At 51.4% G+C, this 12,465-nt stretch overlaps 1 protein-coding gene and 1 long non-coding RNA gene across 6 annotated transcripts in view; both read left to right on the forward strand.

Annotated features, from left to right (window-relative positions):
- Window positions 1-837: 837 nt before the first annotated feature.
- Window positions 838-7,587, forward strand: Bak1 (BCL2 antagonist/killer 1). Of its 2 annotated transcripts, none has more exons than XM_020164150.2 (6): window positions 838-1,084; window positions 3,247-3,347; window positions 4,320-4,455; window positions 4,810-4,953; window positions 5,932-6,112; window positions 6,211-7,587. In XM_020164150.2, the coding sequence occupies exons 2-6, from the start codon at window positions 3,278-3,280 to the stop codon at window positions 6,313-6,315; spliced, it is 636 nt and encodes a 211-aa protein (XP_020019739.1). In that variant the 5' UTR covers window positions 838-1,084; window positions 3,247-3,277; the 3' UTR covers window positions 6,316-7,587. The 2 variants fall into 2 exon arrangements, with proteins under 2 accessions (XP_020019739.1, XP_073938519.1); XM_074082418.1 differs by lacking the exon at window positions 838-1,084 and adding an exon at window positions 1,860-2,365.
- Window positions 7,588-8,941: 1,354 nt separating this feature from the next.
- The window catches only part of LOC141425649 (uncharacterized), a 41,285-nt gene continuing 37,761 nt past the window's right edge, over window positions 8,942-12,465 (forward strand). For 3 of the 4 annotated variants that reach the window (XR_012450677.1, XR_012450678.1, XR_012450676.1), the window contains exon 1: window positions 8,946-9,078. This is a non-coding gene — a long non-coding RNA (uncharacterized lncRNA). Of the gene's footprint in view, window positions 9,079-12,465 lie in introns of all 4 variants that reach the window. The other variant, XR_012450679.1, reaches the window with a different exon arrangement.

Consider the following 12,465-nt stretch of genomic DNA (forward strand, 5'->3'; position numbering starts at 1 on the left):
GTTACTGGAAGCAGAGAGGGCAGGGGGGTTGAGGAAGCAGAGGAGGAGGCGCAGGGAGCCAGGTTGGGCTAGGCTCCAAGCTGATGAGGTTCAGGAGGCTTTGGGGGGTTGGAGGCAAAAACTTGGAAAAGAGGGTGTTGTTAGAGCCCCAGAAGGCCTGACTGGAAACGGACCCTGGGAATGGGGCAGGGGCTGTGGGAGACCCTGCACACACTCCTATCCTTCGGGAGTTTATTCTGTAATGGTGACCATTTCCCCACAGTCAGACAATATCATCCTCCCTCTTTCTCTCTCAGCATCCGGACTGCACGTGTCTGGGTGGTGGCACCCAGTAAGCTCTACTTACCTGCCTAGCACTTTCAGGACATGGGACCCCCAGAAAACACCAAGGTGCCTGAATCACAAGTTGAACCCCAATTTAGTAGTACTATTGCTCCCCACAGCACCTACAGATCTGATTATGGACCCAGCCCAGTGACTTTGGGACAGTTCCTTAATCAGAGGAGCTGCAGCTTGCTCATCTATAAAGTGGGATTCATCTACCACACATCCTTCCAAGGGTTGTTGAGAGGATCCAATGGGACCATGGTTGCTAAAATGCACAGCAGGGGAGGCAGGGTTTAATAACCCCACCATCGTATTGCCTGATGAAAGAGGGGGAAGATCAAGGATGAGAACTGGGAATCGAGGATGGGAAAGGCAATAAGCAGAAAACCTGTCCACCTGGCTGGGACGGGGTGGGTGTGGGAGGGTGGGGAGGGATGGCTCCCTGGGCCTTGGCTGGCCCAGACCTCCCTCCAGGCAACACAGCCTGCGCATCCGCATCCGGCGGCCACCAAGCAACTTCCTCTAGAGGGAGCTGATTGCTGCCGCTCGCAGCCGGCACCTCTATGATCCCTGGACTTGCACAGGTCCCTGGGCCCGGCAGGGCACAAGTAAAAGCTACATCCAGACACAAGGAGTTCACTGGCGCCCGTTCCTGGAAGCCGGGCCTGAGACTGGGAGAAGCTACCAGCTCCTCAGAATCTTCAGCCTCAACCCTACTGAGACATCCCGGGTCCGGGTTGGAGTCTAGTCTGGGCAGGTAAACTGGCAGAGTCCGCCCCATCTTCCCTAATCCTGGCAGCCCCAGCCCCAGGGTGGGGCAGAGAGCCCACCGGGAGCCCGGAGGGAAGGGGAAGCTATGAGGTTTGCCTAGGCAAGCCTGCCATGCCCTGCCGGAGGCCTGATCACAACAGGGTTACCTCCAGCTGCCCCCTAAGTCAGCTTCGCCTCTTCCTCCAGCTCTGGATGGTCCTGGATGACAGAGAAATGGGACTTTTAGCAACCTGGGGGGATGGGAGTGGAGGTCAGAGCCAAGGTCAAGGGCAGGGACAGAACTTTCACCATGCTTCCTGTTGCCCCAAGACCCCTAGACCAACTCTAGGTCCTGGCCAGGCATATCTCTCTAGGAAATATCCATCCTGGGCCCAGCAAGCTGATGAGGTAGGGGTGGAATGGGAAGTTAGGCCACTTGGGTGGGGGCAGGGGTAGACTCAGATCAGCATAGGCAGCTGGCTTTGAGGACTGGTCCAAGGTGAGTTCCTGGGGTGGTGTTAGAGGGAGGTGGGGATGCGTCAATGTTCTCTGATCCTTCTGGCCTGGGGGTACCGGAGTTTGGAGACAGGGGAGAGGGAAGGGCATCTTCGTGCAAAAGGAGCTGATAGGTGATCTGGGGGGTTGGGGGAGGTGTAACCAGGCAAAGGTCTGTTAAATGAGGCCTGGCTCCCAGAGGAGGGTCTGCCTTCAGACCTGTCCCTGTCCCTAAGACAGCGGCAGGGGGTGGGAGGGTGGGGAACTGAGCGCACAGATGGGCCAGCCCTACCTCACTCAGTCTAGGAGAACACTGCTGACTTTCAAAAGTGATCCCCAGCCTGAGAGGAAGGAAGGTGGAGCAGGCCTCAGATAGGTAGGGGGTGGCTCTATGTAGCCTAGGATAGAAGTACCCCTCCTCAAGGACGGAAGGCGGGAACTTCCTGCCAGACTGATGGAGGCAGCTTGGGAATTAAAAATGGGGCTGCAAGGGGCAAACTGAAAGTGAAACAGCTTCTATCAGGAAATACTCCCTCTGTTGAGATCGGCAGGGGCCAGGCCTGGGGAAAGAGGAAAACGGCTTGAGCGGGGCATGGTAGCCCCATGCCTGTGCCTACGCTTAGGCACGCCTATAATCCCATTACTTGGGTAGTTCAAGGCCAGTCTGAGCTACATATGAGAACGAGTCGAGAGAGAAGAGAGAGAGAAATAAGAAAGGAAGGAAGGAAGGAAAGAAAGGAGAGAGAGAGAAAGAAAGAAGGAAAGAAAGAACAGGCTTGGAGCAGTCGAGCAGGTATGCAGTGGGAATGCGTGGTGTGACACAGGTTGGAGGGCTATGAAGAAAGTCCTCGCTCCCGAGGACCCCCTCTGTTCACTGCAAGGCAGGGTGCACACAGACAGCAGCTCTGGGAAAAGGCCACCCTCTTAGGTCCTCACACTAGAAAATAAAACGAGAATGAGTGCTGGGTATACCAGACAACCAACTTGACTTTCCCTGACTCTGTGGCCTCAGGCACTAACCTCTGGTGTGCTGCTCTTCTCACCTGTAAAATGGGTGTGATGATGTTTACTCACCGGGGTAAACACCCAGAGCACTTCTGAGTGGTAGCACTTAGAAGAGAGTCTTAGGCTCTCAAGAAGTGTTTGTGGCTAACAGGCCCATGTTGGAAAACAGGTGTGCTTCGGCCGGCGAGGGGAAGTGGGCCTTGGAGGAGGGCCTCCATGGGTCATTGGCTGGGAGGTGGTGAGCTTGTGGTAGCGTGTGTATACAGAAGGTCCCAGGAGCAGCTGAAAGAACCGCCAGCCTCTGAAACCAGCCTTACTGCCAGGGGTGACTGAAAAGGGACATGAAGGCTGTGACCACAGCCTCCAGCTGCAGTCAAGGCCTCCAGGTCATTGAGGGGATTAGAGGGAGGCTAAAAGTCTGCCCCTGGCTGCTTCAGTACTCAGACCCCATCTCCCTTGAAGGGTTGCCAGGGAGGCACTCATGAGTTCCCATTCCTCTTAGCAGACACCTCTGGGCCCCAAAGTGGTAGAACAAGAAAACAAAGTTTCAAAAGATTATAAGGGTTTTCTAGGAGTGGGCCACCCACCCTATCTGACAGACTTTTAAGGTCGCTGGTCAGAGGAACCTGCCTGTCCCCCATCTCTACTTTTTCTCACTCATCCCCACAGGCTGACACTGTTGGCCACTGAGACCTGAAAGATGGCATCTGGACAAGGCCCAGGTCCTCCCAAGGAGGGATTGGAAGAGCCTTCCTCAGACTCCACTTCTGGTAAGGGTCTTCCTACCCCTCGCCTATCCCATAACCACTTGGGTTGTCCACGAGACCAACTTGGGCAGGGCCAAGTAGTTAGGGGCAGGCCCCTGCCTCACTTCAGCCCTGGGATAAAGGAGAAAAGTGTCTTCTAACCCAAGACTGGTGGCCTGTTGGACTCAGAGGCAGGAACTGCATTCAAATCTGAGCTTGAGTGGGGAGGAGTGGCCCAGGTAGGGCCTGGAGGTGGGGAGAAGCCAGGGAGCCAGCATAAAAACAGGCACAGTGCCAATCCAGGGCAGAGGGGTGGGGGTAGAGGTGAGGGAAGAAGCAGGCGAATGGGGCCTGGCTACTGTATCCCTGCAGGAGAAATAAGGAAGTGAACTGGCTTATCACTAAGTTAGGTCTACTGAACAGAGAACTCAATTGTTGAGACTTGGGGTAGGAAGTAAAGATGGCTGCCCTCCTTCCCTCTTCCAAATGGATAGCCAGGGAGGTCCACACTCACAACCCACTTCAGGCTGTTCTCTGGACTAGGGGTTCAGGTCTTAGGTCTGTGACTATCTCCTTGTGTCACTTTTATAGGCCCAGGGTCACAGTTTCAATTTTGTTTCCCACATTCCCTAAATACTAAGGGCTGGGTACTTTGTACACATTCAAACAGATCTGGAGCCAATATGCCTGGATCACAGCTTGACGCAGGTGCCTATTCCAGCTGTGTGAACACGTGCACGTCACTTGGTTGCCCTGGGCCATAGTTTCCCCATGTCTACACTGGAGCTCACCAGCTTCAGAGGGTTATTGGGAAGATTGAGTGAACTGTCCAACACCCAGGGGTGAGCACTAGGTGTCCACTAAGGGGCTGGAGTAAGGACTTTTCTGTTCACTGGTGAGGACAGCTATAGCCTTGAGGACACTTGAGCCTACTCACAAAGGACCAGCTGCTGGGGTCCAGCCTTCCCTTGTTGACTCCCAGCTTTGACCCCTCAGAGCAGCAGGTAGTCCAGGACACGGAGGAGGTTTTCCGCAGCTACGTTTTTTACCGCCACCAGCAGGAACAGGAGGCTCAGGGGGCAGCTGCTCCTGCTGACCCAGAGTTGGTGTCCTTGCCACAAGAACCTAACAGGTAATCTCCAGCCCCTGGTGCCCACAAAGACTTCTCTGGGGGAACAGAGGCTCACATGGGATCTCTGTGCAGGTCCTGGGAACTGGAGAGGTCCTGGGTGGGGGTATAAGGATGGAGGGGGGTGGAATCCTGTCTTTCCTTTTCATTTTGGGTTCCCACTTCCCTCTAAGATCACAGACTCTTTTTTGCATACATCTGCCCCTTGTCCCAGGGCCCAGACCACATGTCTGTGAACGAACACTGTCAAGGCCCTCCAAGGAGGAGTGCCTAAGGCCAGGGCCCTCGGGCAGAACCCCTCTATCGTGAGTCCAGGCCCCATTCCTGACTGATCACCCACCACCTCCTCTCCTGCAGCACCATGGGGCAGGTGGGCCGGCGGCTTGCCATCATTGGGGATGATATTAACCGGCGCTATGACACCGAGTTCCAGACCATGCTGCAGCAGCTACGGCCCACAGCTGAGAATGCCTCTGAGCTCTTCACCAAGATTGCCTCCAGGTGCACAGCCTGGCCTCTCTGTCCACTGTCCCGTCACCACCCATGCATGCAATGGGCTCCCTGGAGTGGGCACACTTCTCTGGCAGTGTCAGGGGGCAGTGTGTTAACTCACATGTGGTCTCTGAGTCCTCTACTGTGCATAAACTCATGACTGTTAGGAGCTCTGGTACTGAGGACTTGACTGGTTAGATCAGGACACTAGAGGGGCTCTGGGGTGGGAACCTAGAGCTCTCCAGGTAAAGTTGCTAACCTCCACCAGGTCAGTTATACTCTGGCATCTAAGAGACACCTGGCATAGTGGACAACAAGACATCTGGTTCAAATCAGCTTTGCCACCAACTGCCGCCCTTGTTCCTTCCTTAGCCCTTGTTCTCCTTGCTGTGAAATAAGGAAAAGATATTTAGAACACTATCCGTGCTTTAAATCGTTAGCTGTTGCTTCCATCAGAGCTGAGAAATTGTCTCAGGATAGATTTGAAGGGGGAGGTGCAGTAGGAGGAGGTGATGGGTTTAGAATGAGTACTCAGAGCTGAAAGGCCCAGTCCATGTCCTTAGCCAGTCTACCATGTCCCCGTGCCACTGTGATTCTGGGACCTGTCCTAATCTCTTCTGTCCTTTTCTCTCTGCTGCCCCTCGGGCTGTCAGGCCAGCAGCAACGCCCACAGGTAATCTCCCTGCTGCCTCTGTCCACTCACTCTACCCTCTTCCCTCTCTGTGCCCCTTTGTGCCTGCAGCCTTGGGGACCACACACCAACAGCAGCTTCCAGCTCATGCCCTCTGAGCTTACTCCTTTTACTAGACCCAGGCTCTTCCCAAATTGAGGCTGGGCAAAGGTGGCCTCTGAAGCCTGGATTCACAGCTAAGCCACTTAGCTTCCCAGCTGGAAGAGGGATGGGGGAGATTTGAGGGGGTGGGAATGGGATGGCAGGCTTAAGGGCTCCCTTGGACTCTCCACTAACTATGGGATGCTTGCCCACAGTCTGTTTGACAGTGGCATCAGCTGGGGCCGTGTGGTGGCTCTCTTGAGCTTTGGCTATCGCCTGGCTGTGCATGTCTACCAGCGTGGCCTGACTGGCTTCTTGGGTCAGGTGACCTATTTTGTGATTGACGTCATGCTGCGGCACTACATTACCCGGTGGATCGCACAGAGAGGAGGTTGGGTGAGTGCCCAAGAATTGCAACATCTACCCTGCTGCTGGGACTGCCCTAGTCCCCAGGGTACCAGCCACTCTTTTGACCACCTTGTCTTTCCTGGCAGGTGGCAGCCCTGGAATTGGGCAACGGCCCCATCCGGAATGTGGTGATAGTTCTGGCTGTGGTTCTGTTGGGCCAGTTTGTGGTACGAAGATTCTTCAAGTCATGACTCCTAGGAGGGGCCCTTTGGGGCCCCATTGGAGACCCCCACCTTGGGCTTCAGCCAAAACATCCCACCCCCCTTTTCCCTGCAGTGCTCTTCTTCTTCCCATCCTCCTCCCCTCTTCCCCCTGCTGCCCTAGGATTACAGAGCTTTAGCAAACAGTCACTCCAGTTTGGGAGGGCCCCTGCCCCAGGCTCATCCAGGCTGCACAGAGGCCCCAACATTGCATGGTGCTAATGGGCCCCCTCTCTAGGCCCCATCCTGTCAGAGGGGGGCTGTAGTCTCCTCCCTGAGCTTTCTGGGACCCCCTTAACTCAGTCTGCTGGGTACTGGGGAAACTAATATCTTGGGGAGGCAAGAGCTGGGGACCTCATCTTCCCAGGAAGGTTTTAATTGTTTTAGCTTTTTATAATACCCTTGGGAGATGCCCCCCTCCCTTTCCCACCACTCTGCCCAAAGTCAGCACATCAAGGACGTGGGGCTCAGGGGGTTGACCTTATATTCCCCAGGACTCAACTATTCGGGAAAGTCAGAGCCTGAGAGGTGGGACTGGAGCCCAGTCCTGGCCCTACCTAAACATGGCTCCTTGAAGCAGGCCTGGCTGGAGTAGAGGGCTAAAGTCCTGCTCAGATCTCCCCCTTCTCTCACTCCGCCACCCCATATTGCCTTTGTGGTTGTATTCTCAGGGATTCTGGGCCTGGATGGGGGTAGGGGTGGCAGTACAGACCAGAGCTGTCTGAACGAATTCATAAGGACCTCCAAGCCTATCCCCACCACACACATCCTCTCAGTTCTCACCCTTCCTTCACCTAATACCCACTACTCCCAACTCAGTCACTGTAGGTGAAGCCCCTGGGTGAGCAGGCTGGCTGAGACCCCTCCACGTGGATTGCAGGGCCTTGGACTTGATTTGTCATTGCAGAGGAAAGGAGTAAGGGGCTCACCTGAAGGTGTCTGAGAGGGAGAGGGGCTATACCACCAAGAAAGATCCCAAAGTTGGGACTCTTCCCCCATGGCCTGGGCACAGTGTAATTCCAGAGAACTGTGAATACTTGAACTCCACTCCACCCCCCCACCCCACCTTTCATGCTCCTGCCTGCCTAGGCCCTCCAGGGAGTGGGGTGGGGCACCTTCTCTATCTTGCACAGCCTAGGGGGTTGGGAGTATGGAGAGGGAAGTTCTTAATTAAGCCAGATGCTGGGAGGGGATGCAGATGGAGGTTGCAGGCCACCCACACCTCCATCCTCTGTGTTTGGAAATAAACTGCAATCCCTCCCACCCTGGCCTGGTGTTTTTTGTGCCCTCTACCTCTCTCCTTCAGGCTGGACTCCAGGAAGCTGAGCAATACTGGCATGTGCCTAGTACTGCATAAGATGTACTACCGGGCCTCCAGAAGCCTGATCATGGTTCCCTAGTGGGCTCGAAGACCAAAAGAATCCCCCAGCCATCCCTTTGTGACATCCTTACCAATTCTCTAGTCCTGTAGCAGGGACTTAATAGTGCTCTCCATGGGGCATGGGATACTGACTCACTCATCTGTCTCTTAGGTTCCCAGACCCAACAGTCCCTTATGCATGCACTTTTCTCATTTCTTTGGGTTCCACCAGTTTGCCACCTCCTTGGGAAGTCAGGGGCCCCTCAACAGCAGAGCTGGCAGAGCAACAGCACAAGTCTTAGGACCCCCACAGGCCAACTCAGGCCTGCCCTTCATTCACCTCCCTCCCTTAAGGCCACCACCCACATTGGCCCAAAAGGCTCTTCTCCCCAGTGTTTAGTTCTGCCTGGGACACAATGTCCCAGCTCCCCCTTCCTGATGTCTCCACAGCCACACACACCACACAGGGCTTTTTTGATTCTAGGAGTTTGATGCTGCACGGGAGTCCCTATGGGGAGGCAGACGGGGGTGATAAAAATAACAAGAAACAGGGCGTTGAAATGTTCCAAAATCTACAAAGTCTTTCCAGTCCTGGGCTCTGTGGTCTTTGTTTCTGACACTTCCAAAACTCACACGTTGGTCCAAGAAGACTCTTGAGCATCACTCCCCTGGGGCTGGCCTGCCAACCCCTTACCCTGCATATTGTCTTCAAAGAGTGCACACAGGTGCTCTGGTAGCTAAAGGATAAGGCAGAGCCGTAGTGACTGGAAGGGTGGTTGCTACAAGGTACCCCTGCGATATACAGAAAAAGCTCAGATGATCTATGTGCAGACTTTATGCTGAGAATTTATTATCGATACCCAAACAGTAGGTTTGGAGATAGGGTGCGTGCATGTGTTCTCAAACTCCCATTTTACAGATAATAAAGACAGGTGCCTTCCTGAGTCACCCAGGTAGGAAAAAGCAGGGAACTAGAATACTGGTACAAAGTTTTATCTGGAGGCGGAGATGGGGAGCAGCGGGGAGATGTCGGTCTTACGAGCACGACAGCACCGGCCCGCCACGGATTTAGGCGCATGGAGTGCTAGTACATCGCCTCTCTTCTAGGCTGCCTGCAGAAGCGAAAAGTTGGAGATCCAGCATTGGAAAGCGGGAAGTGGGCGGGCTGCCCGAGCCCAAGATGGCTGCCGTCGCTTCGAGCACGCCAGCGTGCCCTGTAGTGGGCGGGGCCCCGGGGCACGCCTTCTTCCCCTCCCCCTTTTGGTTTTGCAGATGGCTGCAGCTTGAGGCGTTGAGGGAAGAGCAGATAATTAGCGGCCGGAAGAAAGGTGGGTGGGAAGGGGCAGAGGCCGTGACTTCTCTTCCTCTAAAAAAGAAACCGAACGTATCCAAAGGTATGGGGAACCCCCAAAAGGTCTTGGCCTTTGCCTAGTCTGACTTCCCTTCCAAATCTGCTATTCTGTTACCACGACGGAGTTCCCAAAACCTAAATCCAAATGCATTCGGAGTTGCCAAAACCAGGGGATGAGAAGTTAGGGCAGACAGAATAAGCCCGGGACTGTAAGGATAAAGGGAAGCAGATGGGCTCTGCAGGTGCTAAGGCAGTTATAGCAAGAACACCTTCCATTCCTCAGAATATTCGGTTCCTCTGAAACTGTGGCTTCTTTCCAACAAGAGGTCTGTATTCCACAGTCTTGGTGTCCCTGGGCTCTGGCGATTCCGGGAGGGAGCAGTGTTAGCTGTCATTTGCGAGGTCCTGCAGTTTTAGTGTAAATCTACCCCTGCCTGCAGTCTTCATGTATTTATTTTACATGTTTTGCTCAGAAGAAAGTATATTTTGGGTCACTGGATGACCATCTAAACCCTTTAATTTGATTTTGTGGGTTTTTTTTTTTTCCACTACTGGAGTTTGAACTCAGAGCTTAGCGCCTGCCTAGCAAGCGCTCCATGTTTGAACCAAGCCTCCAGCCCTAAGCCCTTTAATTTGAAAAACATCCATCCTTGTTCCAAAAACCACTCAGTAAATTGTCTGAACAAGCTTTTATGACCTAGTCATCTGAATAGCATTAAAATAAATTAAAATGAATTCATTAGCTAATTAAAATTAATGAAAACAACATATCCTGCAACAGTTGTACACACTTCAGATGTAGAGGCCCCGATCCCAGAAGCTTGTAAAATGCAGCTTTAATTCAACCTGGTCAGAACAAATACTCCTAATCCAAGGTGTGAGCGCATGTGCATGAACACATATGTGTATGTATGAATGTAGTTACTAGAGATTACTGGAAGTGTTCAAAGTCAGGGACCAAAAAAATCAGCAAAAGCCAGCTTCAGCCAGGCATTGTGGTGTATATCTATAATCCCAGCGCTCAGGAGTCTGGGACAGGAGGCCCTTCAATTGGAGGCCAGTTTGGGCTACATAGGGAGACCCTGTCTGAAACAAAACAAAGCAGTTTCTCCCAGGTATGAGTTCACTAATCGCTGGACATGTTAAAAACGAACTTGAGGGGGTTAAGAGGAATGGTGGGGCCAATCTAACCAATGTACAATGTAAGACTATTGGGAAATGATACAATGAATCCCCCCTGTACAATGAATGTATGCTAATAAAAATGAAAACAAATCAATATAACCTTAAGACCATTAAGAAAAAAAAGGCTTCTAGAATATAAAACTAAAATGGGGGTTAGGGAGGAGGGGAGCCTTCAGCCCACCAGGTCTGAAGTCTGAGTCTACCACTGAGCTACTCTGCAGGTTCCAGATTTTAGTAACGGCCCCTCTTCAGGTCCCTCCCAGACCAAATCATCCCCACCACACCACCACCACCAAATGGGTTTTGCAAGCACAGTCTTCATCCCCACTTAAAATCTATGAGATTCAGCTAAGCATAGTAGTCAAGCCTGAAACCTAAGCACTGGGGAGTCTGAGACAAGAGGATCTTCAGTTCAAGGCCAGCCTGGGTACATAGGGAGATCCTTGAGCTCTTACATTCATCCCATTCACCTGCTCTTTCTTGGTTCCTTGTGATGACCCAAATGAGAAGTGCTGTGTGCTCTGGAACAGAAAATTAAAACAATGTTTTTTTTTTTTTTTGTGGTACTGGGGCTTGAACTCAGGGCCTTCACTTTGAGCCACTCCGCCAACCCTTTTTGTGTTAGGTATTTTCAAGATAGGGTCTGGCGAACTATTTGCCTGGGCTGGCTTTGAACCTCCATCCTCCTGATCTCTGGCTTCTGAGTAGCTAGGATTACAGGCGTGAGCCACCAGCACCAGCTTAAACCAATGATTTTTAACAAATTTCTGTAAACTAAAAAAAAGAAAGGGGGAAGGGGAGGAAAAAGAAGAAGAAGTGTCTTGTCACCTATGATTTGAGAGCAAGAACTCAAAGTTTGAGAAATATGTTCACCTGTCCAAAACTCAAAGAATAGAATCAGAGACACATGGAGTATAGTGAAAGTGAGACTTTAATGGCGATCTGGCAAGATCAGGTCCTGAAGAACAGAGACACAAGAGGTTAAAGCAAGCATTATATTGTCTAGTGTGCAGGTCTCTCCCCCAGTTCCTGCCTGAGTACTATGGGGTGTATATTCTCCTCTGCCCATGTCACCTAGATTTCCTACGGGATTATTTAAAATGTCTCTCTTGGGATTGGTCAAATTTTAGAAGCGGGCTTTAGGTGGTATCACCTTCTATGTGGTGGGAAGGTTATCCATTTCCTCATAATTTACCCTCCCAGTTTAAGTTTCCTTAGCAGCTGGCCCTCCCCCAACCTCCCCCAAATTGATAGAAAGCAAGAGGCCAGAGTTAAATGCCTTGCCTTGAAAATGGACCACTACTGATTATTTCTAACAAGAGTGTCTCTGTTGCTGGTCACTGGTGACTCAAGCATTTAATCCTAGCTGCCCAGTAGGCAGAGGTCAGGAAGATTGGGGAAATAGTTAATGAGACCATATCTCGAAAAAACCCATCACAAAAAATGGCTGGTGGAGTGCCTTAAGGTGTAGGCCCTGAGTTCAAACCCCAGTACTGAAAAAAAAAAAAAGTGTTGTAGTTTGTTTGTCAATACTACTAATACAATAATAGACCCTCATTATAATTTTCAAAACCATTTTTGTTTTTTGATTTTGTCTTTTGGAGACAGGGTGTCACTATGTAGCCCAGGCTAGCCAGGATCTTTTATTTTTAGTGTTGTTAAATTAAAAAATACAAGAAATTATTGTTCTGAAGTAGGTTGTTGCATTAGGTCCCAACAGATCAGACTAAAAATCAAAATGGAGTCACTCATGCTGAGGATCCACATCACCAAACTGAAACAAAATTGTTATTTGACCTTCCTAGAAATCAGAAGAGAGAGATAACAGCCATGTTTCCTAAACAGATCAGTTTCAACTAGCCAAACAGTTAAGTTCCCTATGCTGTAAACACTCTTGAATCCTCTAATCCTTCCAAAAACTAACATGATGTTCACCACTCACTTTTCTATTGGCTTGTCTCCCAGTCCCCACCCTACAAGGAAAGTAAGTTTGAAGTGACCAATCCTCTTCTCCTTCTCTGTTTCTGCTTTTTTGTTTGGCACTGGGGTTAGAACTCAGGGCCTCAGGCTTGCTACTTGGGTGCTCTACCACTTGAACCACTCCACCAGTACTTTTCTGTCAATAAAACCAGCCTCTTCTGCTCTGCCCATCAGAACATTTAATCTACTTTTTTTTTTTTTTCTTTTTTGAGACAGGGTCTCTCACTATGTAGCCCAGGCTTGCCAGGAACTCACAACCCTTCTG

Source organism: Castor canadensis, chromosome 8 (genome assembly GCF_047511655.1).
Source record: "Castor canadensis chromosome 8, mCasCan1.hap1v2, whole genome shotgun sequence".
NCBI lineage: Eukaryota > Metazoa > Chordata > Mammalia > Rodentia > Castoridae > Castor > Castor canadensis.